The sequence below is a fragment of the Marmota flaviventris genome, chromosome 2 (genome assembly GCF_047511675.1).
Source record: "Marmota flaviventris isolate mMarFla1 chromosome 2, mMarFla1.hap1, whole genome shotgun sequence".
Lineage (NCBI taxonomy): Eukaryota > Metazoa > Chordata > Mammalia > Rodentia > Sciuridae > Marmota > Marmota flaviventris.
This window is the reverse complement of record NC_092499.1, coordinates 140,981,213-141,009,047: the sequence shown is the minus strand read 5'-3', so window position 1 is coordinate 141,009,047 and position 27,835 is coordinate 140,981,213. Positions and strand designations below refer to the sequence as shown.

The 27,835-nt window shown below is 37.7% G+C and overlaps 1 protein-coding gene across 8 annotated transcripts in view; it reads left to right on the top strand.

Moving 5' to 3' along the window:
* Akap13 (A-kinase anchoring protein 13) overlaps nucleotides 1-27,835 on the top strand; it is a 346,713-nt gene that overhangs the window by 306,910 nt on the left and 11,968 nt on the right. For 6 of the 8 annotated variants that reach the window (XM_071608649.1, XM_071608648.1, XM_071608647.1 and 3 more), the window contains 14 exons: nucleotides 4,394-4,461; nucleotides 4,999-5,065; nucleotides 9,154-9,289; nucleotides 10,624-10,736; nucleotides 11,334-11,486; nucleotides 12,311-12,561; nucleotides 15,210-15,335; nucleotides 15,446-15,563; nucleotides 16,297-16,545; nucleotides 19,597-19,673; nucleotides 20,243-20,424; nucleotides 20,558-20,640; nucleotides 23,514-23,708; nucleotides 26,857-27,018. In XM_071608649.1, the coding sequence (XP_071464750.1) occupies nucleotides 4,394-4,461; nucleotides 4,999-5,065; nucleotides 9,154-9,289; nucleotides 10,624-10,736; nucleotides 11,334-11,486; nucleotides 12,311-12,561; nucleotides 15,210-15,335; nucleotides 15,446-15,563; nucleotides 16,297-16,545; nucleotides 19,597-19,673; nucleotides 20,243-20,424; nucleotides 20,558-20,640; nucleotides 23,514-23,708; nucleotides 26,857-27,018 (1,980 nt within the window). The remainder of the gene's footprint in view (nucleotides 1-4,393; nucleotides 4,462-4,998; nucleotides 5,066-9,153; nucleotides 9,290-10,623; nucleotides 10,737-11,333; nucleotides 11,487-12,310; nucleotides 12,562-15,209; nucleotides 15,336-15,445; nucleotides 15,564-16,296; nucleotides 16,546-19,596; nucleotides 19,674-20,242; nucleotides 20,425-20,557; nucleotides 20,641-23,513; nucleotides 23,709-26,856; nucleotides 27,019-27,835) is intronic. The other 2 variants (XM_071608646.1, XM_071608644.1) reach the window with 2 other exon arrangements.

Here is a 27,835-nt window from a genome sequence, read left to right as displayed (position 1 = left end):
GGTAGTGGTGGTGAATGAAGAGCCTAAGCAATAAAGTCCAGTCTTTATTCAAGCAGAACACTTTCATTTTGTTTGATTTTTGTTTACCAATGTTCTTATGAAAACTGCTGTTAACGAGTACTTCAGCCAAGATAGTTTGCCTCTTTTTTGTGGCTTTCCTCTTGTGTTATACATCAGCACTGTGGTTATTACACCAGCTACCAGAACATCTCACATGACTTTAATGTATAAGCACTATCAGTCCACACCTTGCAATGTCTCATGTTTCCCTAAGAATTTTAAACAAGAAGTCACAGAATTTTGGAGCATGCATTTCTGAGTTGCTTGTGTTTAAATGTTTGATCTTATTCTTTGGTTTGGTTTGACTAGGGTTGAAATGATCAGAAGAAGTTGCATATTTCTATCCTTAAAGGTAATTCTTTAACCTGTAGCTCTAGCAAGGATCAGATCATTTTTCCCAGATAAATTTTGTTGCTCATATCTGTCCCTAGCTGTCAAACAGAACTCAACATATTCCCTAGTGACAATCAGTGGACCAAAGTATCTGAAAAGTCCTTTCTCCAGAGCTCTGGCTGCATAGAACTCGGCTTACAGAGGTGAATCTTTCCTTTGGTAAACCAGTCCTTTACTATTCTGTAAGGTTAGTTTGGCTTAGCTACTCCTCCCACTCTTCTGTAAAAACGATTTTCTTAAGCTAGTCTCTATAATGGTTTGTTTTATTTTTCTGCTGAAATTAAATGCATGATATAATAGTTCACCAAAGATCTGTGGTGGTTTTTAGCAGAGGTTAAAAATATGTGCAGCAACAGTTAGATGGCAGTTTCTACTCCTGTGGGGTTTGCTCCATTTTCTTTTGATACTTCTTTGTAAAAGAAAAGGAAGTTGAAGCTTAGGCTATTTGCTTTTAATCAGAGGAATTTAATTAGAGGTCAATTCTGTTCCCATAAATTACTGTGCTAAGACCTTTTTGAAGAATTTTGAAAACTAAAAGCATATTGCTTACTGCTATTAGGAAATTTTAAATAAGAGGCCAAGCTATTTCTTGTTTGATCTTCCTAATGGCATGGTATTGTGGCAGAGAGCTTAAAAATGTTTTAAATGTGTTTTCAGTTCTTATGTTCTTATTAATTTTGTACTTAATTCTTGTGTTCTTATTAACTGTCCTTTAAAAAAAAAAAGAGAGAGAGAGAGAACGAGAATAAGGTTGCAAGCCCATGACTTTGGTTGATATCTCTAGGGGTCAAAGTCTCTAAATCAGCCATGCATAGCCCTAAAACTGTAGCTGCAGATTGAGTCCAGTAACACTTAGTAACAAGTTGAACGTTTTTCAAGTAGGTACTTCAGTATGTTAACAAACATCCATGTGAACTATTATCACTAAGACTTGTGACCATAATATTAAAGTTTCAGCTGGATTGTTGATTTGGAGACATGTCTCAATTAACTGAAAACATGCATCTATGTGAAAAGTTCTAGAAATACATTTAAATTTTATTTCTGCTTTTATGATTCATCTAACAAAACTTTTTTAAGTCTTAAACGCTGGTCTTAGAACTTAAAAACTGCTAGTCTGTTTAAAAGTGATAGTGCCACTCGCTCTCTTGAAAACTGCCATTGGCTGATTCCCTATAGCTGTTGGAACTTGCAAGGAGAAGAGGAACAGGAAGGATCCAACTTGGGAATAAGTTCTGTCCACAGTGTTCTATCTGGTCACTTTGGCAGATTGGAGTTAATGGCAAGTTCTCAAGGAAATCCACTACCTCTTATATTGCACCAAAAATATTATAGATTTTCAGTAAAGCAAAAATATTGTAACTGGGATATATGATAATAAAACCTAATTTTAAATTGTTTTAAATTTATCACAAATGTGATGTTACTTTTTTGTAAAGATAAGGAAATGTTGGTAAGGACATACAAGGAACTTTGAAGGATAATGAATTTTGGTTTGGTTTGGTTTCAATTTGTATTAATATAAACTGTTATACATGGATAATTTAATAGGCATTCTATATACCTGCCAATCAAAATGGAGAAAAACTTAAGATTTTGTCAGTGCTTCAGATTATTTTTTATTTTTTTTAAGAAATAAGCCATTGTAGCTGGGTGTGGTGGTACACACCTATAATTCCAGCAGCTGGGGAAGTTGAGGCAGGAGGATCATGAATTCAAAGCCAGCATCAGTAGAAGTGAGTCTAAGCAACTCAGTGAGACCCTGTCTCTAAATAAAATACAGAATAGGGCTGGGTATGTGGCTCAGTGGTTGAGTAACCCTGAGTGCAATCCCTGGTACCCCCCGCAAAAAAGAAAGAAGGTATTGTAGTTAAATTCCCACTTCCTTGCTGTTCTTCTCCAAGCACTATCATGAATTTAGCATATTTGTAATTTGATTTTTAATTTTATCTCACATAAGATTTTAAAATTTTATTATTTATTGTTTTTTATTATTTATTGTTTTTAGTTTACATAAATGGTACTGTACAGTGCCTACTATTTTGTAATCATCACGTTGAAACCCATTGTGATCATTGACTTTCAGCTCTTCCCTAGTATTCAGCTGTAGATATGTCAGATATGTTCCACTGCTCAGTCATTTGGGTTATTTTCAGCTTTTCTGTGTTATACACAATGCTGTCAGAACATCCTTAAGGTGTGTGTGTGATACTAGGCTTTATATCAAAATGGGCTTATTCACAAAGAGGGGCACATTTTCAACTTCGTTACATACTGCTAAAATACTTACCAAAGTGAGTGTATCAATTTCTAGATCTGTTAGCAAATGATGAGACTTTTTTATTCATTCTCATATCCTTATCAGTATTTAAAACTAAGGGAAAATGTGGCCCCTCTTATTTTATAGAGGTGGAAACTGAGGACTGTGGAGAATGAACTAGGGTTGCACTGATTAACAGAACCTTACCTAAATTAAATTTAGTTTGACAGCTGTTTGTCTTGTTCTTTTTAGTGTTAAGTTGATCCAATAAGTTTCACATTCTGTGATCAACACTGTGTTGGGGCATTTGGCTTTCAGATAAAACAGGCATAGGTTCCACAGATAGATATGTGATTAGGTGCCATGAGCCAGGCACTGTGCTAGAGTCTTAGCAGTGTATGAATGATCCCTCCTGAAGAGTGCTCAGTGCAGAACAACCTAACATAATCCCAGAACGGTGTGACTGGGAGAATTCAGAAGAGACCTGTGAACCAAATGGGCATTGTAGAAACAGTGGTTGCAGAAGAAATGGAAAAGTCCTTTGGGGTTTAGGTTTCTGGCAGTCTCCTTTTTAGCCATTCTAGTGGCTTCCCCTTCCCTTGTCATTCCAATCCCCCCAGCCACCCCTACCCCTGCAGTCCAGATGTCTGAGCTTCAGTTTTGGCCCATGACTATTCATTAAGCTGGACAGGACCTGCAGCACTTCCTGAAGCACTGACTAGTGAACAGTATCTGTGGTTGATTTCCTGATCCAGCCTTTCCCAAGGGAAACTTCTCATCTGTGTCCCCAGAGACAAATCTTTTGTTTCTGCTTTCCCTCTGGCCTCTTGGTCCAGTTGTGTTTTACGACTTCATAGCAGCAGTAAGAGCTGGTGATGACCCTTCTGGGGCACAGAGTGCTTCATTTTTACATCAGTGGTCCTGGTAAGCCAAGGAAGTAAGAAAAGTATTTTGAGATAAAAATCAATATTGGCATGAGCTGGGGTTGTAGCTCAGTGGCGGACCACTTGCCTCACATGTGTAAGGCACTGGGTTTGATCCTCAGCACCACATAAAGTAAATAAAATAAAGATGTACAATAAGATATGACAACTTTATTTAAAAAATCAGTCTTGGCAAATTGGGGTCTCTGCTTTATCTTTCAGGAAATCTTCTACTTTCGCTGAGTCAGGGTTCCCAGGAATGCTGTGGGGTAGTTGTGATAACCTTTCTTGTATGTCTCTTGACTCAGTAGTTTGTGAGGAGCTCAGGATATTTAAGATCCCAAACAGAAAATTATAAGCAGGTAGATTTTCAGATCCATGTCCTGTATTTTGATAGAGTACTACACAGTTTACAACCACTCTTAGTGGCATTATTTATTTACTTGTGATTTAGACATACATCTTGATGGCAGACACTGAAACTTTTAGTTTTGGTTGGTTCTTCAGCTTCCTGTCTGAAGAGTTCCGGAGTTTTTATTCTTGTTAATCAGAAGTCACGTCTGCTCTTGTTTCTCCTCCAAACAACATCACAGGCCTGTATCCTAGGACTGCACAGTGTAATTTCCATTATTAATGATATTCTTCCCTGTGAGTGACATCATCTGGAAATCTGTAGGTTCCTTGTAGCTGTGGTGCAAAGTCAATCTCGGGTCTTTTTGCTTTGTTTTTGTGACTTTGGTTTCTGCTTTCTTTTCAGATTGCAGTGCCTTTGTCCACAAAGGCTGCAGAGAAAGTCTGGCCTCCTGTGCAAAGGTCAAAATGAAAGTAAGACATTCTGGTGAAAAGATGGCTTAAAATAAAAGGGTTTCAACTAACAAAATACTAAGAAATTGGGAGAGTTGAGGTTGCAGTGGGTTTGTTTGTTTTAATCATTTGGTACCAACCTTGAAGCCAAAATGATCAAACAATAATTTTTCTCTAAAATGATCAGTTCCCTTTTTGATTTTAACATGCTTGGGAATTTGAGACTTCTGGGAAAAGAAAATGCTTCCAGAACTTAAACATGTTAAATATACATTTCCCTGTGAGTTTAATATTTCTGAGTTGCTGATTAAAATAATTTTGCTCTTAACCATATATGCAGACCTACTCTGCAATTCACACATCTGGCTTCCTCATACACTAGACAGGCACAGAAGATGGCAAGTGGGGGTGACTGGGGCTGTATTGCAGGGTGCTAAGAGCCAGTGAAAAGACCAGACCAGGAAATTAGGCCAAACCACACTTTTTATTCTAGGCTGCTTGAAACTTGACAGAGGCTAAGTCATCAATGCATTTTTCTTGTACTTTCTTTTTCTTTAGCAGCCCAAAGGGAACCTTCAGGCCCATGACACGTCTTCACTCCCCACGGTCATCATGAGAAACAAGCGTAAGTAGCTCAGCCAGCCTCCTACAAGTCCCTTTCTGACTGACTGGTTCTGTACCATAAGTACTGTTGTAGTGTTCATTTATTATTTCTCATTAGGATTTGAATACCTATTCTGAATACCTAACTAGAAAGGCTGTTTATTCTACAAATTCACTCACCAATAGTTTTATATGACACCATCAAATCCTCTTTGAAGGTTTGTATACCCAGTGAAGTTATGTAAATGGTTCATTTTTTTCCTTCAAATGTTACACATGGTTGAGTGAATCACACACTCCCATTCACATCATGCTATCTTCACCAGTCTATGTGAGGCTACACTTTGAATTTGCCTGATATTTTACTTTTTGTTCTTTATTTCCTATCTCATTCCTACTATCGTATATTTAATGTATGTCTTTCTAATCTGCCATATCTTTAGACATATGTATTTTGGGGAAAAAAATCTGTTGTTTTTGTGCATTAAATTTAAATTAGGTAATGTGACTTATATATTATTATTTGTTTTCTTTTTCCTTTTTTTTTTTTTTTTTTGTCTTCCCATACTGAGGATTAAATCCAGAGTCACTTAACCACTGAGCTATACCCCCTCATTTTTTTTTTTTAATGTTTTGAGATAAGATCTTGCTAAGTCTTTAGGGCCTTGCTAAGTTGCTGAAGTTATCTCACACTTGTAATTCTCTTGCTTCAGGCTTCCAAATTGCTGGGATTATAGGCATGAGCCAACCACACCTGTCTTATTCTTATTTTTCACTCAATATCATTTTGAGACTATGCATGTTATTATTATTTTAAGCTGTTATTTCAGATTGCTGCATGATATTCTTTCAAAAGTGTATATCACATTTTAATTACTAGTTCCCCCAAAACAGGATATTTAAGTTGCTTCCAACTTAAATATAAATAACTACTACCATAAATAATGCAGTAATGATTATCCTCTTAGTTGACTCTATGAGAACCTATGAGAGACTTTCCCAAAATAGAGTAATTTCCAGGATCCATTAAACACACATACTTTTGTGATCCACCCACATCTATGAATCAGAAATTCCAAGGTGGAGTCCAGTGATCTGTGTTTTAATAGGCCCCCTAGGTGATTTTGATGACCCCTTCAGCTTGAGATTCACAACTTTATGCCTTATTTTTCTAAGTACTTCCAGATAACTCCAGAATAAGTACCAGTCTGTACTCCCACAGGGAAATGTGAAATCCTTAAACATATTGCCTGATGATTATCCATCTTTGCATGTAGATGGCTAGAAGAGATGCTTTGCCAGACTTGACGCCTACGCAAATCTATGATCCAACCCATTCCATGTGACTTTTGCAAGTCTAACATTAACTCTCTTACTGTAAAATGCCTGTTATGTGCAAGGTGGTTGTTGTCATTTTTTTAATATTTTTTTTTCTTTATTTATTGGGCTGAGGATCGAACCCAATGCCTCACACATGCAAGGCAAGCACTCTATCACTGAGCCACAGCCACCTTGCCCTAGTGTGCAAGGTTTTTTATCTCTGACCCATACAAATGTTCGTGTGTGTGTGTGTGTGTGTGTGTGTTGCTGGAGGTTGCCCATGTTAGGCAAGTGCTGAACCACTGAACTACATTCCTAGCCCACACGCAGATATTTTTATTTCTACTTTACCCCACTGAGGCAGTATACTGGTTGAAAGTACAGATTGTGGATTCTAGTTATATGGATTTGAATCCAAGCACCACTACTAATTAGCTGTGTAACCTTAAATGCTGCTGAACTTCTCTGTGCCTCATTTTCCTCCTATGTAAAGGAGGTAATGGTAGGTTTCCTAGGGTAGTCAGGCTGCCTACCTGACTGATAAATAAAATCATACCTGTAGGCTCAGTGGTTGGGCACTTGCCTGGCTTGCCTATTCAATGGATTCAGTCTGCAGTGTGCCTCCCATTGTCCCCCCACTCACACAAATCAGACTAGTAAAATACTTAGTAGTTGACACTCCTTAAGTTTTGCTTCTATCATTGTCACAAATAACAGACTTAAAGATATTAAGTGACTTCCCTGGGTGGACTATGGATTGCTTTCCATCAAGGAAAGGCTATTATTTTCATCCTCTTACCCCACCTTTTGGATACAAGTTGTTCTTTATTAATTGTAGAGTTTTATGTAACATTCTACTTCTTCAGCCTTTTCACTGGTCCCTTACCTACATCTTCTACCTATTTCCTCCTCTGCTTTTCTTTTTGCTTCATGATTTCTGCCTTTTATTCATACAGTTCTTCTCAGAATGTCCTCTTCTGATCTATCCACATTCTTTAAGAACTAGTGTTGGGTTTCCCCCCCACCCCCTTTCAGATTTTGTCTGCTCCCTGAACTCCCTTCTGAAGCACTTGGACTTCAGACTCTTGATACTTGAGCATGTTCTCTTTTACCCACTGTTTGCTCTGGCCTACTAGAGCAGGGGCCACAGCTACATTTCTTGGGACTCCTGTAGCAATATCTGGTTGTGATGCAATGTGTCATGTTTCTGGTGTTTTACTATACATCACCTTTGTCTAAATAGAATTTGAATTTGAAATGAATGCTTAGCCGTGCGCGGTGGCACATGCCTGTAATCCCAGCATCTCGGGAAGCTGAGGCAGGAGGATTGCAAGTTCAAAGCCAGCCTCAGCAACAGCAAGGTGCTAAGCAATTCATTGAGACCCTGTCTCTAAATAAAATACAAAATAGGGCTGGGGGTGTGGCTCACTGGTCAAGTGTCCCTGAGTTCAATACCTGGTACCAAAGAGAAAAAAAAGAAGAAATGAATGCTTGTATTAACATTTATTAAGTTTAAAAAAATCCTGACATTTGTCAAGGAAAAATAATGTTACATGTATGCCTGTGTGACCATTTGAGCAAATTAAAGTTCCAGTTTCCTCTTTGCCTATGTTGAAGAGAAGTTTGCAGAAGGAGGATCAATTAGCTATGTGACATTAAACAAGTAATCCTGTTTTTTTTAATCCATAAATTAAAGGAATTGGTCAGAATCTGTGCTCTCAAATGATGAACTGAAGAATTGTTTGAGAAGCCTATAAAATATGTAGACTCCCAAGTCCCACTCCAGAGTACAGCAAGGGCTGGGAATTTTATACCTAAGAAACACTTCACAGATGTTTCATGGTATGATCCAAAGAACACTGGTCTCAGTTACCTCTAAGATTCCTTTTACTCTTAATGTTATTTCAACCTTATTTTTATTAAGTTTAAATTTTAAAATATATAATATTTTCATGTGATTCTTTATCCTCATTGTTTAGTTTCTATCCCATACCACAGGTAACCACTCTTAGTTTTTCATTTATCTTCTCAAAGTTAGCCTTGTTAATGTAAATACTAACTTGGATTATTGATTTCCCTTTTTTAAAAGCATTAAGAGTGGCCTATTATTATGTACTGTTTTGCATCTTGATTTCTCCCACCCCCTTTCACTTACTGCATCTTAGGGATATGTCAGTACATGAAGAATATTTTCATTTTGTTAAAGCTGCATAATATTCTAGTGTATGATGTACTGTAACTTATTGACCGATTTTTTGGTGCTTATTAGTATCATTTCCAGTCTTTTTCTTTAATCAACAATATTTCTTTGAATAACTTTGGACACAAATCCTTTCAAACATACACAAATATATCTTATAGACTAAACATGTTCTAAAGGTGAAATTACTAATAGCAAGGTTTGGTTGTGCATACCTGTAATCCCAGCAACTTGGCTGAATCAGGAGGATAACAAGTTCAAGGCTAACCTTGGCAGCTTAGCAATACCCTGTCTCAAAATAAAAATTAAAGGGACTGAGAATGTAGTTCAATGGTAGAGCACCCTGGGTTCAATCTCTAGTACTGGGGGTGGGGGGGGGGCGGCAGGGAGTAAAATTACTAGATCAAAGAATATCAGTACTTACAATTTCAGTAATTACTGCCAAACTGTCCTTCATAACCTTTGTAGCAATTTTACCCTCCAAGGGCAAATCTGTTTTAAAGCACTTTGCTTCTGTTTGGCATTGTCAGATGAATCAGTACTAAGTGGGCATAAAGATGAGACTTCAGTTGTGTCCTCTTCCTCTGCAGCCTCACAGCCCAAGGAGCGCCCTCGATCCGCAGTCCTTCTGGCTGATGAAACCACTGCTGCCCCAATGTTTGCTAATAGACGGTCCCAGCAGAGTGTCTCGCTCTCCAAAAGTGTCTCCATTCAGAACATTACTGGGTAAGTAGGAGGTTTAAAAATAACATGATTGACATGTGGGTGATAAGAGTATAATAATCACATCATTTGACAAAAGATTTTTCTTTAGAAACATTTGTGTAAAGTAACGGGTTGGTGCACATTTGGGTGCTACAGATGAGGAAAATGGGGATTATACTTATGATGCACTGTTATAACCGCTATTTTGGGACAAGGATCTCCTTTAGACACTACTGTCAGACCACGTTGCTGTAGTATTTGTACATGATCAGCCCAACTTTTGAAGAATATAAAGTTCTAAAGGATGATTTTTAGATCAAATAAGAAGGCATGGGGGGAAAAGATGATTAAATTATGAATTTTTGTTTGCAGCCACTTATATGTTCAAATGTCACACTTTTGTATTGCTCAGATGAGCCTGGTTCTTTAGTTTCTTTTTAAATCATTTTTCTATCCTTGCCTCTAAGTCAGTTTCATGGAGGTAAATTGTGGGCCATTTGCTACCATTAAGTTCCCAGTCACTCAGTTGCACTCAGTTCTTTTTGTGGTCTCCTGAAAAGTTGCTGTGGCCACTGACTGTTCATGCATTGGCTGTCTGGTTAGCATAGGAATGATTATGATGTTTTGGCTGGTTTGGATAAAATGCCTACTTGCCTATCATCTCAAATGTAAGACACATCTTTTGCATGTGTCTTAACCTAGGTTGATGGAAGTTAACAAGAGGATGCAAAATTTCCTTTTGTCTGTATATCCTAACCTCTGTGCTAGCTAATGTTTCCTCCTCTTAAAAACATTTTTGTCTTGTGGTCTCATTATCTCCATAAGTCTTTTTTTCAAAAGTTGTATTATTATCAAGTTGGTTCGCATTGTGACTTGAAAAGTTGTTTTAAAAAAAAAATTGAAGTTTTAAGTGATTGTTATTGCTTTTGCTTTTGTGTTATGCAGTACATTTGTTGGGTACCTACTATACAAGCTGGTGAGTTGGATTGAGAAAGTCCCGAGAATATAGCACTTAGTCTATAATTACTTAGGCAAGTGTAGTGGCTAGGCAATAAGTTTTAAATAGCAAAATTTCTTATATAATGTGTACATGATATGAGTGAAGAAAGTTTTCTTTGCTGATTATCATTTAAATAAAAAAAAGAAGTCTCAAAGAGTTGAAAAGTTTTACGTTTGCAAGGATATTAAATGCTACTAAACTTTAAGAATAGTGTTGTTGCTCTGTGCCTGGTGTAAGTAATTGGTCTTTAGTCACTGTAGAACTTTCAGCCAGCTATCGTTTTCAAATTTTTCAGGTACTTCTTTAAGTGTGTGAACACTGCTATTTGATAGAATGTACTTCTTTTTGTCCCCAGAGTTGGCAATGATGAGAGCATGTCCAACACCTGGAAATTCCTGTCTCATTCAACAGACTCACTGAATAAGATCAGCAAGGTCAATGAGTCAACAGAATCACTTACTGATGAGGGTAAGAGGAAGTTGTGGCCTGTATTATATGCCTCTGTAGAGAATGTGCCTTTACATAGAACACCATTGTTAATAGTGCCTACCTCTTCCTTACCGTGTGAAGCTTCTCTAAATTTGTCTGTAAAGCATCAAATGCATTAAAATGAATTGGTAATCACCCTTAACCAGTTGTTAATTGTGCCATTGACTTTTAAATGTGGGCATACCCTTGTGTGGAGAAATGACTTTTCTTCCCTAGTCATTTGTGCACTATTAATTCTAGCTCTCGTGGCATGATAAGCTTACTTTATTAAACCTGTAAAGGTAGCAGATCCCTTCCAGTTCCTGCTTCATGTGGGAATCATCTCTTATTCATATGTTTGATTTATATTTTATTTATCTTTTCTTAGCCAGTCTTGAATGTAGAGTCTTAGTCACTCCCAAATAGGACATTGATTATTTTCTAGAACCAGGATATACTCTCCATGAAGAACTCCTGTGTTAATGCAGAGTATTTGTTTCTTAAGAAATCATTTATCATCCTAAGAAGTATCCAACCTAGGCTTTTTAGAAGTTACAAACTCAAGATTCTAATATTAATTTTTTTTTATATTTTGAGGAGTAGGTACAGACATGAATGAAGGACAGCTAATGGGAGACTTTGAGATTGATTCCAAACAGCTAGAAGCAGAGTCTTGGAGTCGGATAGTGGATGGCAAGTTTCTGAAACAGCAAAAGAAAGATGTGGTCAAACGGCAAGAAGTGATTTATGGTGAGATTCTTCATTTGCTCTGCTTACATTTGATTTGCATTGTTCAACATTTTTAAACTAGTGATTTGATAGGCTGTGGAAAAATCAACTTTTGATTTTTAAGATTTTAAAGATTTCCTTTAAAAACTTTGAGGTACACAAACAAGTTCTTATTTGTATCCTTTTCTTCCTTTGCCCTATTCTATTTCTTTTTCATTCTCTTGAGTGTTTTATTTATATATGAGTGCTCAGTTGCACAGCAGTCCTAGGAAGAGATCTCTTATGAAAGTGCAGTTTTGAGCCAAGCATGGTAGCACATCCTTGTAATCCCAGCAGCTCAGGAGGCTGAGGCAGGAGGATCACAAGTTCAAATCCAGCCTCAGCAACTTAGTGAGGCCCTAAGCAATTTAGCAAGACTTTGTCTCATAATAAAAAATTAAAAGGTCTGGGGAGGTGACTCAGTGGTAAGTGCCCCTAGCTTCAATTCCCACTACCAAAAAAAAAGGAGAAAGTGCAGTTTTGTTCCTCAGCTACACTAGAAAGTAGATGAAATATAAGTTGTTTATAGGGAACAGAAATAGTCATTTATGAGAGGTGCTGAATCCAGTGAAGCATTCTTGGTGTAACCAGTACTTAAGTATACCTGTCATCAGAAAATAGTGTTGGGTAATGTGAAAAGTAGAGGATTAAGATGAGAATACCTTAGGAAAAATACAGCTATTGAGCCAGTTTTAAAGTTTAAATTGAATTCCAAAATAACCTTATGACTGTAGCAGCTGATCTTTGAAGGACAATGCTCATTTAAATTAAAAATAAAAATTGTTGATCTCTGTCCTCCTTCCCAGAGTTAATGCAGACAGAGTTCCATCACATCCGAACTCTCAAGATCATGAGTGATGTGTACAGTCGGGGGATGATGACAGATCTGCTCTTTGAGCAGCAGATGGTGGAAAAGCTGTTTCCCTGTTTGGATGAGCTGATTGGTATCCATAGCCAGTTCTTTCAGAGGATTCTGGAGCGGAAGAAGGAGTCTGTGGTGGATAAAAGTGAAAAGAACTTTCTTATCAAGAGGATAGGGGATGTGCTTGTAAATCAGGTGAGCCACGGGAAGGGTCTCTGGTTCTTCTCACTTGTTGTGAGGGGGAAAAGTGAAGCCTCGGGGCTCAGGAACCATACATTCACATCTCAGTTCTGCCTTTTACCTGTGTAAGCTTAGGGAAGTTAATCTCTCTAAGCCTTGATTTCCTTTTCTATAAAAAAGAACAATAGGGATTCTCTGCTTTTGCTATTTTAAAAAGTTAAAGGGAAGTATCTGTATGTATGTGTGTGTGATATATAGATAAATATGTTATATATCAATACCTAACACACAGTAGATAACACAGTAAAAAAGAGTTGGAAATCAAAGAATACTTATTGGAAATCTTCACCTTTGCCCTGTGGCTCAAATCAGAAGGATCTCATTTACAAAAAAAAACAAACAAAAAACTGCTGAACATAGAAAATTGAACAAGAGACTATCTGTGAACTACATAACTAAAATATGTATTGTTGATATTTTTATCATAGTGGTATGGTTTTACTCCCACTCTAAGAAAATTTATCTAAAAGTTATTTTGATACTTGCAGATGTATTTGTCACAAGCAGCTATTAATGGTTTCTTCAGAAAATTTTCTTGAAAAAAATAAAACTTCAGGTATAACACACTTACAATTAGTATTTTTTTCCCCCAGCAAATCTCTGCTTTTGTGAAGGAACAGAGGCTTAATTGCTGGAACATTTGTCTGAGAATTAGAAATTTTGTCTTTTCCTTGTATTAGCCCATTCTGCTCATTTCACTAACTCATTATTGTATTCATTCATTCTTGAAGTATTTACTGAGCATCTGGTAAATACACAGATATGTTAAACATGACTTGGACCTCTGCCTCAGGGAACTGCTATTCTAGAAGTAAAAATAGGCGTGTTGTGAAATAAATGCAAATCTGGTATGGCAGATTTGCATATTGAACAGGGCATCTGCAACAGAGCCTTCCAGTCATTTTCCATTCCACTCTTTCTGCCTTACCTCTCTGCCTTTAAGGCCTGCAACAGGCAATTCACCAAACCTTGACTTATATTATCATTTGTAGCTCCTTACATTTATTTATATACATCCCCTAGTAAGATCATTGACACTGGGATTGAAATCATAGTACTGGTGTCTATTTCTGTGCACCAGTGCTGGATTTTATCTTTTAGGGCACTTGTTTTATGGTATATAGGTTATAAGTAAATAACATCTTTCTGCTGGTTTCTCCATTGGTAAGTGGGGATAGGAAAAACTACCCTGAGTCCTTTTCAAATTTTTTTTTTTTTTTTAATATGGTGCTGAGGATTGAACCCAGGGTCTTGCACGTGCAAGGCAAGCCCTCTACTGCTGAGCCATAACCCACGCCCCAAATTCTTTTTTTTTTTTTTTTTTTGTATAGTGCTGGGTATTGAACCAAGGGCCTTATGCATGCAAGGCAAGCACGCTGCCAACTGAGCTATAGCCCCAGTCTACTTTTCAGATTTTTTTGGTAAAGTGTAATATGTCTGAGATTTTTAGTGCATGGAAATCAGTGCTTAGCATGAATTAGATAGACACCTTACAAAAATTCACTGATTTACCCCAAGATGAACATTACTTCAGATGGATCTTTGAGATTGCACAGATTTGGGAATTATTTAAGGGTATACAGGTTTATTAAAACTGTTTACCTGAAGTAAAAGTATCTCATGAAGAAAAACCCAGCCCTTACCTTAAATTAAGGAGATCGAAGTTTTAAGACATGAAATGTATTTTTAAATCATGAAAATGTAAGTTTTATTCAGATAAAATTCTTATTCTGTAACAATCCACTCATTTAAAATGTGAAGCTAAATTGTTTTTAGTATATTCAGAGTTGTATAACCACCATCACAGTGAATTTTAAAACATTTTATCATTCCAGAAAGAAACCCCATACTCATTAGTAGTTGCTCCCTTTCACACAAAAACATCAAATTGCCCTAATCCTAGGTAACTGCTAATATATTTTCTCTTGCCTCTTCTGGACATTTCTGTATAAACATAATAAAACAATATGTGGTCCTTCATGACTGGCTTTTTTCAAGATTATAATGGTTTTCAAGATTATTCAGAATTGTAGCGTGTAATAGTACTTTGTTGCTTTTTATGACTGAATGATACTTCTTTGTATGGATACCATGTTTTATTTATTTTATCTACTGATGGACATTCTTTTTACTATTTGGGGGCTATTATGAATGATGTTGCTATGAACATTTGTGCATAAGTTTGTTTGTTTTTAAAGAGAGAGAGAAAAGAGAGAGAGAATTTTCTAATATTTATTTTTCAGTTTTTGGCAGACACAACATCTTTATTTTATTTTTATGTGGTGCTAAGGATCGAACCCAGCGCCCCGCCAGGTGAACGCATTACCGCTTGAGCCACATCCCCAACCCTGTGCATAAGTTTTTATGTAGATGTACGTTTTCATTTCTCTTGGGTATACACCTAGGAGTAGAAGTAGTAGGTCTCAAGAAAGCTCTGTGTTTGACCTTTAATGGAGTGCCAAACCATTTTCCAGAGCTGCTATCAATTTATCTTTAAGGGGAATTTATGAGAAAGCATTCTTAGCTTTTACAAATGGACTGGAAACTTTTTACAGGATGATCCCCTGAAATAGAGCATAACCGTTATTCTCTTTCCTCTGCAGTTTTCGGGTGAGAATGCAGAACGCTTAAAGAAGACATATGGCAAGTTTTGTGGGCAACACAACCAATCCGTAAACTACTTCAAAGATCTTTATACAAAGGATAAGCGTTTTCAGGCCTTTGTAAAGGTATTGATGTGAAACATGAAAATCTCCATCAAGAGCAATACATCACTGTCAGTTTTAGCTGCAGTCTTCCTTGTGCAGAAGTTCCTAACGGTTTGTTTACTTCCTTGCAGAAGAAGATGAGCAGCTCAGTGGTAAGGAGACTTGGGATCCCAGAGTGCATATTACTTGTAACCCAGCGGATCACTAAGTACCCAGTTTTGTTCCAAAGAATATTGCAATGTACCAAAGGTGAGTCTCCTTTTTAACTCAGTTTTATATGCCATTGCACTGTTGACCAAATTCTATCCTGTAGTGCTAGAGACCACCATAGAAAGCTGTTTCATATTGCAGTACGTCTAAAAGAGAGCCTGTGCTTTATCTTGAAAACAGTTTTCTTTAGTGAAAACTTGGAATGTTATGTCACCAGACTTAGGATGGATGATAACAGGAAGGAAAAGGGAGTAATTATTGATTCCATGAAGAGTTCAGAGCCCTGAGCAGCTAATTTCCCTGATCACTATACTGTCAGACAGTTCCACCAGTTCTTCCCATGAGTGCTAGAACTGCTGCTGCTTCTCATGTAATCACTGCATGCTGGTTTATCGTCTTAGGTTCTCCTAAGCATTTACATTAACATTAAAGATTATAAGCTAGCTAGCTATGTTAAAGATTTGGTAAAATAAAGAAATAAATAACTTGTTGCTCCTTCCTAGCCCTCCCTACTTAAAATGTAGGGTTTCTTTTATTTTGAACAGAGATATAAGTTCATATTATCTGTATTATTGAGAACTGCTAACCTTCCTTAGTATTAGACTTAAAAATGCAAGAGAGAGGAGCATGTGACCTCTGGCGTGTTGTCTGCACTCTGATAGCCTAACCACAGAGGGTGAATGATGAAGTGGAACAAAAAGGCAGGACTCCCTCCCCTTCTACTCTAGTCTGGAAGGAAGCCATTATAGCATAATTATTCTTTGTTCCAAAGACAACGAAGCAGAGCAAGAAGACCTAACTCAGTCCTTGAACCTGGTGAAGGATGTAATTGGAGCTGTAGACAGCAAAGTGGCAAGTTATGAAAAGAAAGTGCGTCTCAATGAGATTTATACAAAGACAGATAGCAAGTCAATCATGAGGATGAAGAGTGGTCAGATGTTTGCCAAGGAGGATTTGAAGCGGAAGAAGCTGGTAAGAGATGGAAGCGTGTTTCTGAAGAGTGCTGCTGGAAGGTTGAAAGGTAAGGCTCAGCTTACTTGTGTCTGACTGTATGCCTAAGGAGAAAATCCAAGTATTTTATTGGAAAAATTCACCACAGTTTTTTTTTTTTTTTTTCCCTCTGGAGCCTATGTCCAAACATCACTCAGGAGCAATAATCATTTAATTGTGATTTTTAGATCAAAAAAGACTGGTTGAGCCGAGCACCGTGGCACACACTTGTAATCCCCAGCATCTCAGGAGGCTGAGTCAGAAGGATTGCAAGTTCAAAGCCAGCCTCAGCAATGGCGAACTGCTAAGCAACTCAATGAGATTCTGGCTCTACAAAACAGGGCTAGGAATGTGGCTCAGTAGTTGAGTGTTCCGGAGTTCAATCCACGGTACCCCCTTCCAAAAAAAAAAGCCTGGTTGGAAATAGTTTGCAAAAATCATATGAAATAAAATTAAGTAAACAAGGAAATGATGCAGTCAGGGAAAATGGAAAATAAGATTTTAAAAAATAAAGGGGAAAATTAAAAATTAATACAAATGTGCAAGCAGTTAAGGAAGATGCATTCTCTTATGAGAGGAATGACCAGTGTGGGATTAGGGCCTGTGGGAAAAAAGTTATAAGGAGGGAGAACTCAGTCAGCATCTGTGAGATTGAAAACACAACACTTGTTCCCAAGAGATGTTAGAGGGCCTTGCAGCTTCAGAGACCCTAAAGGTAAGTTTAACTCATATCAACCAGAAATGTTCTCTCATCTTTAAGATATAATGATGTAGGTAACTGCTATCAGAGGAGTCCTTACCATAGTCTTACCATAGAGTCTCACCATGCTTGGAACAGTATTACAGAAGCCCCAGGCAGTCAACTGTTTTCAACCATGAATGAATCTGGGATCAAAACAAAACTACTTGGAAAGAGATACTTGCTATCGAATCTGATACGTGCTGGAACAGAGAAAAGGGTGGGTAGTAGTGGAATTATTCCTGGTGGTGGGGACTAGCAAGTGTGGAAACATGGAATTGGAGAAGTAGACAGCCCAGGCTCTCAAACAGATTGCACAGTGAGTGACAGGGAAGAATGGAAAATAGGCCTGAAGAAAACTGCTGGAGCTGCACTGTAATGAGGAGCATAGTACACACCGAGGCATCAGTGGCCACTCTTGACATATGTGGGTCAGGGATGGGTGCCCAATGGAGGGGTTTTTAAAAGGAAAGGGATATATTAGACATTTTTTAGCACAGTGACTAGATGGAGTGTAGAGTTGAGTGTGAAAAGAGACTGGTGATGGAGGCATCAGGAGATGGTTGTGATTCAGGGAAGTGCTAATCCAGGCCTGCCCTGCAGTAGAGGACATGTAAGATAAGGACAGGGTAATCACAGAAAAGAAATGTCTCTTGTGCCACCAACAGCTGTGCATTTCACTGTTCTGTGATATACTTGAATCAAGCTCCTCCCTTCCAGCCCTAATGTCCTGTGATGTTCGAAGAGCTCTGCCTCAGGACTGTTTCCAAACTCACCCTTGAGGCTGTCTTTTGAGCAGGCTGACATTTCAAAAATATCTGCACACTCTTGTAAGGACCTGGATTTCCTAAAGCCACTGCTCTCTGGATCTCGCAGTATATTCTTTCCTTTGCATAGCAATTTATTGATTGATTCTCAAAATAAAAACTAATGGATTCCAACTATTGAAAAAAAAAATTGTGGTCAAGCCAGTGTCATAAGGATAGATTTTCTGGCTTGAAATGCATCTGCTGGAGAACGAATTGGTGTTTAGTCATTTTCACCCCTAAGTGAACTTGTGCCAAAAACAGCCAGTACTATGTTGAGTACTTTTGAAAAGGGTGGATTGTTTTTCTCTGATACATAGACACCAATCATATAAATGTCAGGATTCAGTAAAATTGAAACTTGTGTTTTGTTTTTTCAAACACGTGAATTATCTAAAATTAAACTTCAGACAAATAAATGTGTCAAACCTAATGATAGTTTATGTAAAATTACTATAGTCTAAGTTGAAAAATTAGACCTTCCTTAAAAATGGACATCCTTCATTCTATTTTTTTATGACTATGAAGTGAATTTCACAGAAAGGGGATTCTGGTATGGCAGAGGTTTAAGACAAGGCCAGGAGGGAGCTGCACAAATCATTTCCATCCTTTTCCCGAGGAATCATAGGCTTCACTTTCTAGAGTAAAGATATGTAAGGGACAACCTATGAGCCCTCAGTAGATGGCTCAGAGATGTCAAGCTGTCCTTAAGAGAGTAATGGAAAAATGTCACTTTGTAGTCCTAGAAGATTACTCAAAGCAAGAGTTTGTGAAGTTTGGGAAAGTTGTTGTTTTGTTTTTATGTGTTTAATTCTTGCAACCAGTTAAGAGATGTTAATCTGGCTTTGGTTTGGGAAAGGAGGGGCTGCAGTTGAAAGCCAGGGCCTCACATCTGCCAAGCATATGTATATGTTTTAATAGAAAGGAAGAGAAGGCTGTTATCACAAAGACATTGAAGAGGACTACTGCCTATGGGAGCTGGGAACAGACCTCTGTATTCACTTGTACTTATGAGACCAGAGAGTGTCTGCAGAGGCCCTTCTTGTTCTTTTGGGGGCACAGAAGAAATCTACTTGTTGTTAGACTTAGATACTTCTGTATATCAACTTTCATGGCTATTGTTTCCCATGACTGTAATCATAAGTTGAGAAAGATTATAATGTGAGAATTTTGTGGAAAATGTTGCTCTAGGTTGCTGTTTAACATTGGTTGAAATAAAAATTTAAAACTTTATTCTTAAAAGCATTCTTAAAATCTTGCCCTCTAAAATGTATCTTTTCAGGACTGAGTATTTAAACTTTTCCAAGATAAGGCTTTGGTGATAAACCCCATTTTTAAATGCCTTTAGAAATCTAGTGACTGAGACTAGTCCTACGGAACTGTAAAACTGCTGCATTGAGGAAGAGTGTGATCTCAGACCATAGTTTACCCTTGTGGGGTGTATGACTGAAACTCCTTCAGTAAAAACCCTTCTGGCTGTAGTTAACTATTTAGTGATCATTGTTCCCTCTTATCTTTCTCCATTGCTGCTTTTCAGAGGTCCAAGCAGTTCTTCTCACTGACATTTTAGTTTTCCTTCAAGAAAAAGACCAGAAGTACATCTTTGCATCATTGGTAAGCTGAATTGTTACTTTCTTCTGCTTGGAATTAATACTATCCAAAACAACTAGGTTAGGTGTGGAGTATAATCACTAACTCATGGTTCACCCACCCTCTGAAAATTAAATGGCTCAGGATCAATTCCTGTAATTTCTTACATAGCCTCATGATTTTCTGTTGTTCCTTCCCACTGCCAAAATTATTTTTCTATTCTCTCACAATCCTTTTTATTGCCCAGAACGTTTGATGATTTGAATAGAAATTTGTCACTGAAGTGATTCTCATGATTTGATCTCATAAGTGGTGCTCATGTGTGATATGTCTGTGGGGAACCTGGAGTCATTATGTGAAAAACATGACTAGAAGCTTTATAGCTATAGACTATCATCTCCTTTTTGGAAATCTTTTTCTGTTTTTTAAAATTGAAATGAAATAGTAATATATTTATCTTTATCCTAAAATTGCCATTATTCTTTTAATCCATACGCACTTAAACAGTATCTGGTCTTATCTTACATAAGAGTTGTTCTTAAAAGTTAGAACATTGTATACATATCTTATATTTGCCCTTCCCCATTTTCTAGGACCAGAAATCAACAGTGATCTCTTTAAAGAAGCTGATCGTAAGAGAAGTGGCACATGAGGAGAAAGGTCTATTCCTGATCAGTATGGGAATAAAAGATCCAGAGATGGTAGAGGTCCATGCCAGCTCCAAAGAGGAACGAAACAGCTGGATTCAGATCATTCAGGACACAATCAATACACTGTAAGTGAAACACTAGAGCCCACCCTTCCTAGACCTCTTGATAACTCTGTAATTTCATAATAGATCAGGCAGTAATCAGAGTAATTGATACCTTAGGAATTTTTTGTTTTGTCTTTTCTTTTGATTTTATTAGGAACAGAGATGAAGATGAAGGAATTCCTAGTGAGAATGAGGAAGAAAAGAAAGTGCTGGATACCAAAGCCCGGGAGTTAAAAGGTAACTGTTGGTCACTGGTCCAGGGCCTTTGTCTGTGGAAAATCTATGATTGCAAAAGACTATTAGTGGTTTCCAGAGGTACTGGCTGCTCCTCAGCTCCAGAGCTATCTCAGCAGGCCTTGACAACAGAGAAATGAAGAGTTCCTAACAAAACAGTCTTGGCAAAGAATGGCTATAAGAATGGTCCGATATTAGATCAAGAGAATGTTAATTGTCTTTTTAGCATCAGTATTCCTGGACCCTGATGATATTCTTTGTGTTTATCACAGAGAATTTACCAAATTTCATGGTCACATCTAAGATTAAAACGAAGGAAGAAAGGTATCTGAGGAACATAATCCTCCTGTTAATCTTCCTGTCAGTCCTGGCTTTCTCAGTCATCTATACGTTCATAAATGAGTAGTGAGTTGGTTTGGGAAGAAAAGTACTTATTGATTATGTTTGACCACTATTTATTATCTGCTTTTTCTTATCAGTACTCTACAAGACAAATATTTTATTTCTTATTGTGCAGGTGAGATACTGAGGACCCCAAAGGCCAAACAACCTAGAGTCAAATGTATAGCTAGTGACTGAGCCAAAATTATAATTCCTATCAGGATGAGATAAACAGAATGACCTGATACTCATCCCCTTCACATGGCTTATTGCATGTTCCTAAGTAAAGACTGCTTTGAGTAGAAATCAGGCTGAAAGTCAAGTAAATGTAAACACTAAGGTGTTGTTAGTCCTTTAAGCTATATAAAGGGATAGCATTCTGTTTCATTAAAGGAAAAAAAATGGACAGGTTTAGGCTGGAGCCAATTTTATCAAGTTTTTATCTTACATATCAAATGATTAGGATGACAAGGATAACGTTAACATTTTTTAGGCACCTGGCTAGGTTGTCCTACTAGATACTAGGGGAAACTCACACTCCAACAATGTAGACATAAGGGAATGACAGGCCACAAAGTGGTTATGAGACCCATAAACACATATAAAGTGTGGGAGATCTGCTCATCTGCCTCTGATAAGTTACAGAGAAGTTAATGCCTGAGCTACATCTGAAAAAAAAATTATCTCCCCGAATTAGAATAAGATAAGGGATTGGATGTATCTGCAAAGAATGACAGTTTTGAGGTATCTGGAGGGTCAAGGCTAATTGACAAGACAACAGCTTAAGCTGGGAAGGAACCAGGTCTTGAAAGGAAACAAGGGCTTAATGATAAAATTTTAAAAAATAGTTTTAATATGTGTTGGAACCCATTAAGACAATTGCTGGAGGGAGTGGGGGTCCACTGGTAATAGATCAGTTTGGAGACTCTTAGGTCAAGATATGTGAGAAACGAGATGGAGGACTGATGTGAATAGGAAATAAGATTATTAAAACTTGGTCAACTAGGGGCTGGGGATGTGGCTCAAGTGGTAGCACGTTTGCCTAGCATGCGTGCAGCCTGGGTTCGATCCTCAGCACCACATACAAACAAAGATGTTGTGTCCGCCAAAAAAACTGAAAAATAAATATTAAAAAATTCTTTCAAAAAAAAAAAACTTGGTCAGCTGGATGTGAATGATGGAACAGAGTGAGGAGACAAAATCTCTCTCAGGACTCTAAATTGGTAACCTGAAGGATTGGGAGTGCTGAGGAAGAGACCATAAGCTAAAGGAGAGAGTAGGATAGCAAGACCAGAAAACAGATTGGTTTCTGACATCCTGAAAATAAGCCATCTCATTAGAGATGGCCACTTGACAGTGGGGCTCAGAGGTTTGACACTCAAAGAGAGAACAGGATTTGAAATGCTTGTTGGGAATTATTAGCATACAGGAGGTAATTAAAACCATGGGAGTGAGATCCCCAAGCAGAAAAGTGTAAACAGTATAGAAAACAGCAGAGGTTGGAACCATGGGAGGAACCCAGCTATGCTACTCCCTGGCAGATGGCAGATCCATAAAGTGCCCTGAGAAAGAGTGATAGGAATAAAACTGATGTATTCAAGTGAAGGAGGGAAATTGTCTCAAAAGGAGGAAGTAATCATCTGTTGGAAAAGACCTAAAACTAGGACTGGGGCTGTAGCTCAGTGGCAGAGCACTAGCCTAATACATGTGACGTATTGGGTTTGATCCTCAGCACCGCATAAAAATAAATGAATAAAATAAAGGCATTTTGTCCATGTACAACTGAAAAAAAAAAAAAACCTAAAACTAAACTAAAGGATCTCTGGCTGGGTACAGTGGCACACACCTGTAGTCCCAGCTACTTAGGAGGCTGAGGCAGAAGAACCACGAATTCAAGGCCAGTCAGGACAACTTGGTGAGATTCTGTCTCAATACAGAATAAAAAGATCTGAGGAAGTGTCTCAGTGGCAGAATGCTTGCCTAGAATGCTAGAGATCCAAGGTTCAATCACCAGCACCACGAAAAACGAAAAGCTGTCTTTGAATTCAGTAATGAAAGCAGTTTGCTGAATGGTGGGGCCAAATCAGGAGAGAAATGGGTTGAAAAATAAAAAGCCAAATAAGGGAGCAGAAACACAAAGTACAGACTTATTTGGTTAGATATTCCAAAGTGATCTTCCAGGTAGCAATTATAGATTATAAACTTGATAACTGCCTGCAAAATGAAAAGGAGTAGGGGCTTGGATTGTGGCACAGTGGTAGCGCACTTGCCTAGCATGCATGAGGCACTGGGTTCAATTCTCAGCACCACATACAAATAAATAAAATAAAGGCCCATCAACAACTAAAAAATATTTTTAAAAAAATGAAAAGGGGTAGAGGAAGCCATTTTCTGTCTTGGCCTTTTCCATAAATTACCACAAGGTGGAGCTCATGTTTTAGTCATCTTAAAATTCTAAACAAATCACTAATGAGTTTTCTCCATCCACCCTAAAGAACAACTTCAGCAGAAGGACCAACAGATCCTCCTCTTATTGGAAGAAAAGGAGATGATTTTCCGGGACATGACTGAGTGCAGCACTCCCTTGCCAGAGGATTGCTCCCCAACTCAAAGCCCTAGAACTCTCTTCCGCTCGAACACAGAGGAGGCTCTCAAAGGTGGACCTTTAATGAAAAGTGCAATAAATGAGGGTAACTACCATTTAGTATTACTCCTTCTTTGGCCTCTCCCAATGTGGATTAAACACTGTTAACAGTTTTTACTGTGTTATTGTAAAATAAAGCACCGATACAGAAAATTAGAGTAAACCCTTGGCTCAATTATCAGTTGAGCATCCTTATACAGGTCAAGAAGTACAATGTAGCCAAATACCCTAAAAGCCCCTCCAGGTACCCTGTTCCCATCACATCTCCCTCCTTCCAATAGGAGCAGATATTTCTGCCCTTACTAGTAATTACACACTGTCCCCTTCTTTGTATATAGTCTGTGTTTGAATCATCTGAGCTGTTTAAACTAAAGGTGAGTATTATTCATACTGCAGTTCTGGCCTCTCTTTCCTTCAAATTCACAGCTGAGTTCAGAGGCTTAATTGCTCAGAATTGATTCCTTTTGGCAAGCTGTGTTTTTGTAGTGTTGCATTCTTTATCAGGAGGCACCAAATATGTAATTGACTCCCCTTTTATGTTGCTGTTATTTTTGGGGGGAGGAGTTGGTAACATAGGAAAAATAGGGTAAATTCTTGGGGTTTTTTTCCCCCTCCCTTTATTTATCAGTTTCCAAAGTTAGTAAATTGGTTTATGGTCCTTCTGAAGGGAGGAACCATACTTTTTTTTCTTTTTAATATTATTATTATTTTTAATAATAATATTTTTAATAATATTATTATTTTAATATTTATTCCTTTTTTCACCTATTGAGCCATTTTCTGTTGAATCTGGGGTATAGCTCAGTGGTAGAGCCTATGGATCACTGATGTTCAATCAAAAATAAATAAAATAAATATGGAGGATTCATGGTTTTAAACATGCTCACTGAGTTCCAAGTTATTGCAATTCTCAATGTCATTTAAAGCTCAGAGTGTCCTATGTTTGCAAGTGAGCATCTCTTTGTTTGACTTTGCATTATGTAGCATGACCATAGTCATCTGAGAACTCTTTTTACTATCTGGTAGAGTAAGATGGTCCAGGCTCATCTTGATTGTTTTCTGTCCCAGATAGGAATCAACCATTTTCCCAAGAGCTCTAATTTTTTTTTAGTGGAAAATAATATTTTAAAACTATAATATGGACACTGGGGATGGTCAATATTACTCAATATGTCATTGTTGCTAGCTTGGGCTTTTTCAGTGGACAGAGTTGGGTGAATATATTTATATGAATTCATGTTGATGTATCTAATCAAATTGTGAAGTATAGGGATTTTTTAACCTAATGTCTCATATTACATCTCTGTCCTTTCTTCCACCTTATGAATCTTCATTCTCGAAGATGCGTCATAGAATTGAATATCCTGTATTTACTTACTGTCTTCATTCTACTTTAACACACACATCAGTGTCAAATAAATAATACTGGTACTCCTGCTACCAAACATAGTTTTTGTACATTAGCCCCATTCTCCCTATGTATTTAAGTAGGTGTTCTGTGTCTATACTGTCAGCTTGTAACCATTTATACTGAGCTCTCCTTTCATACTCTTGTTCTACAAGCTCATAAAATTAAAGCTTACCATCAGTCTTTAGGTCAGTGTCCCTCTATTCATTATGGTTGTCTGAAGCTTATCTCCAGGAGATACCTTAGGAAAGCCTTATGAGAATAATATCCTGAATTCGTGCATGTCAGTAATCACTTGAGCATTTTGTACTTGAAAATCTCTTCTGCTGGATGTAAAATTCTTGGCCTGTTTTTTTCTTCCCTTGGATGTGTTAATTTTCTCCAATATTACTTTGTTTTGTACTGGCATAAAGTGTTGCTCTCAGAGGCTGATGACTATTTGATTTTCCCATGGAAGTCACTTGCTTAGATGACCAAAGGATTTTTTTTTTTTTTTTAAGTCCAAGTAGTTGTATTAGACTGCTTTCTTGTTGGTTGTTTTGGTTGAGTGTCTGTTTTGATGTGGTCACAGGTTTCAGCAGAGGCATTCCTGAATCACAGACTTCAGGTATTCTCCCTGTTCCCTGGGTGGTTTGCTTCTCCAGGAACTGCATTTGCCCAAGTGATCGTCCATCTTGCATATTTTCAGTGTTTATTACTTTACTTTTAATACTTTTTATCTCTTCATCTTTTTAATATTTATTCCTTTTTTTTTTTTTTTTTTTACCTGTTGAGCCCGGGGTTTTTTGTTTGTTTGTTTGTTTCAATTCTTTGAGTGTTGCCACCTCATCTCTTCTTCTAATTTTGACTTAGGTTTTTTCACATCTTGTTTGTTTTCTCAATGTGTTTAAGCATTTTTGTTTTCTGTATAATCTTTCTGCTATGCTTTTTTTTTTTTTTTTATTGTCTTTAAGGAAGTTACTCCCCTTGTTCTGTACCCTCCCTCCATTTCTTAACTTTATATGGGATTCAGCTTCAGTACTTTTAAATGAAATTAGTTTTTAAACTTTGAGGTTCAGATAACTTTTCTACTTGGTAGTTCTCTTATTTTTGTGTGGTTTTGTTGTAATACCAGGGATCAAATCTACGGGTGCTCTGTCACTGAGCTACCCGCCCCAACCCTTTTTATTTTGACTAAGTTGCTGAGGCTGCCACAGTGCCCAGCTTTTGTAGGATTTTTTTTTTTTTAATGTAATGCTTGTTATGATATTTCCTGCCTCTGATTCTCTCAGGACCTTCTTTCTTTCATTCCTGTTGTCCCTCTTCTGCTCAACTTTTAGCACTTTCTCCTTTCTGTAGGCTCTGCTCTAGAAAAGAGCCCAAATTGGTGAGATTTGAGAAGTCAGATGCTTAGGTTCCTCGAGCCCCTTGAACCCCTTGCCATCAGAGGGACCAAAACCCCACCAGTTTTACTTGATGTTTTCACATTGACCTACCTTGCTTTCAGGGATTATCTTTGGGTCTAATTCCAGAAGCCATGCTCCTTCCAGTAAATTACTCTGCCTTCCTTAAACTGTCAAATTTCCCAGATTTAATAAAAGTAAAGTTGAAGGTTCATCTTGAAATGTTTCCATAGAATCCAGCTAAAACGTATACCCTGAACTGAGTCATTCTGGACCAGAAAAGTCACCTAGTCACTCTGAGAACATCCTCATCCTGTTCCCTGTACATATCATGCATTACCATGACATGTTTTCCTCCTCGTTGAAAAACTGAAGGTCAGCTTTGTGTGTTACCTTTTTTCCAGTGGAGATCCTTCAGGGTTTGGTGAGTGGAAGCCTGGGAGGTGTACTTGGGCAAGCCATCAGCAGCCCTGTTGAGCAAGAAGTCATGGCTGGCCCTATTTCTCTGCCCCGGAGAGCGGAGACCTTTGGAGGGTTTGACAGCCATCAGATGAGTGCTTCCAAAGGTAAGCAGTCCTGACTCTCCCACACAACTAAAAATGACTTGTATTCTGGTAGCTCCATCTTGTCTGTCCTATTTAATCAATAAATGTTTTAGTGGCATTCTAAAACACTCAGTCATTGGGCTGGGGATGTGGCTCAAGCGGTAGCGCGCTTGCCTGGCATGCGCAGGGTGCTGGGTTCAATCCTCAGCACCACATAAAAATAAAATAAAGATGTTGTATCCACCGAAAACTAAAAAATGAATATTAAAAAATTCTCTCTCTCTCTCTCAAAAAACAAAAACAAAAACTCAGTCATGTTCATTTTGACTAACAAAAAATATTCTTCTGTGATCTCAGCTAAGCTATAGCCAAAGAAATAATAATATAGATTGAGCATCCCTAACCCCCAAATTCAAAATCCAAAATCCAGAACTTCTAGAGTGCTGAAATGATGCCACAAATGAAAAAATCCACACTTAGTGGATAGTCAGAACATAGGCATGCTAAAAATATTGTATAAAATTACCTTCAGTCTGTGTATAAAGGTATATGTGAAACAAATGAATTTTGTGTTTTGGCATGGTCCTGTTCTCAAGATAACTCATAACATGCATATATCCCAAAACCTGAAAAAAAAAAAAACCCAAAGTTCAAAACATTATGATCCCATGCATTTAGACAAGGCAGGGATATTCAACCTTACTTGGTTTTCCTTCCTGCTTCTAGGGCTTTTGCATGAGTGAAATTACTAATAATGGTTTAGACTCCAAGTAGATTTTCCTTTGGAGGGCAGGGGAAGTATTAATACAATTCAGAAATATCATATCCCTAAATTATC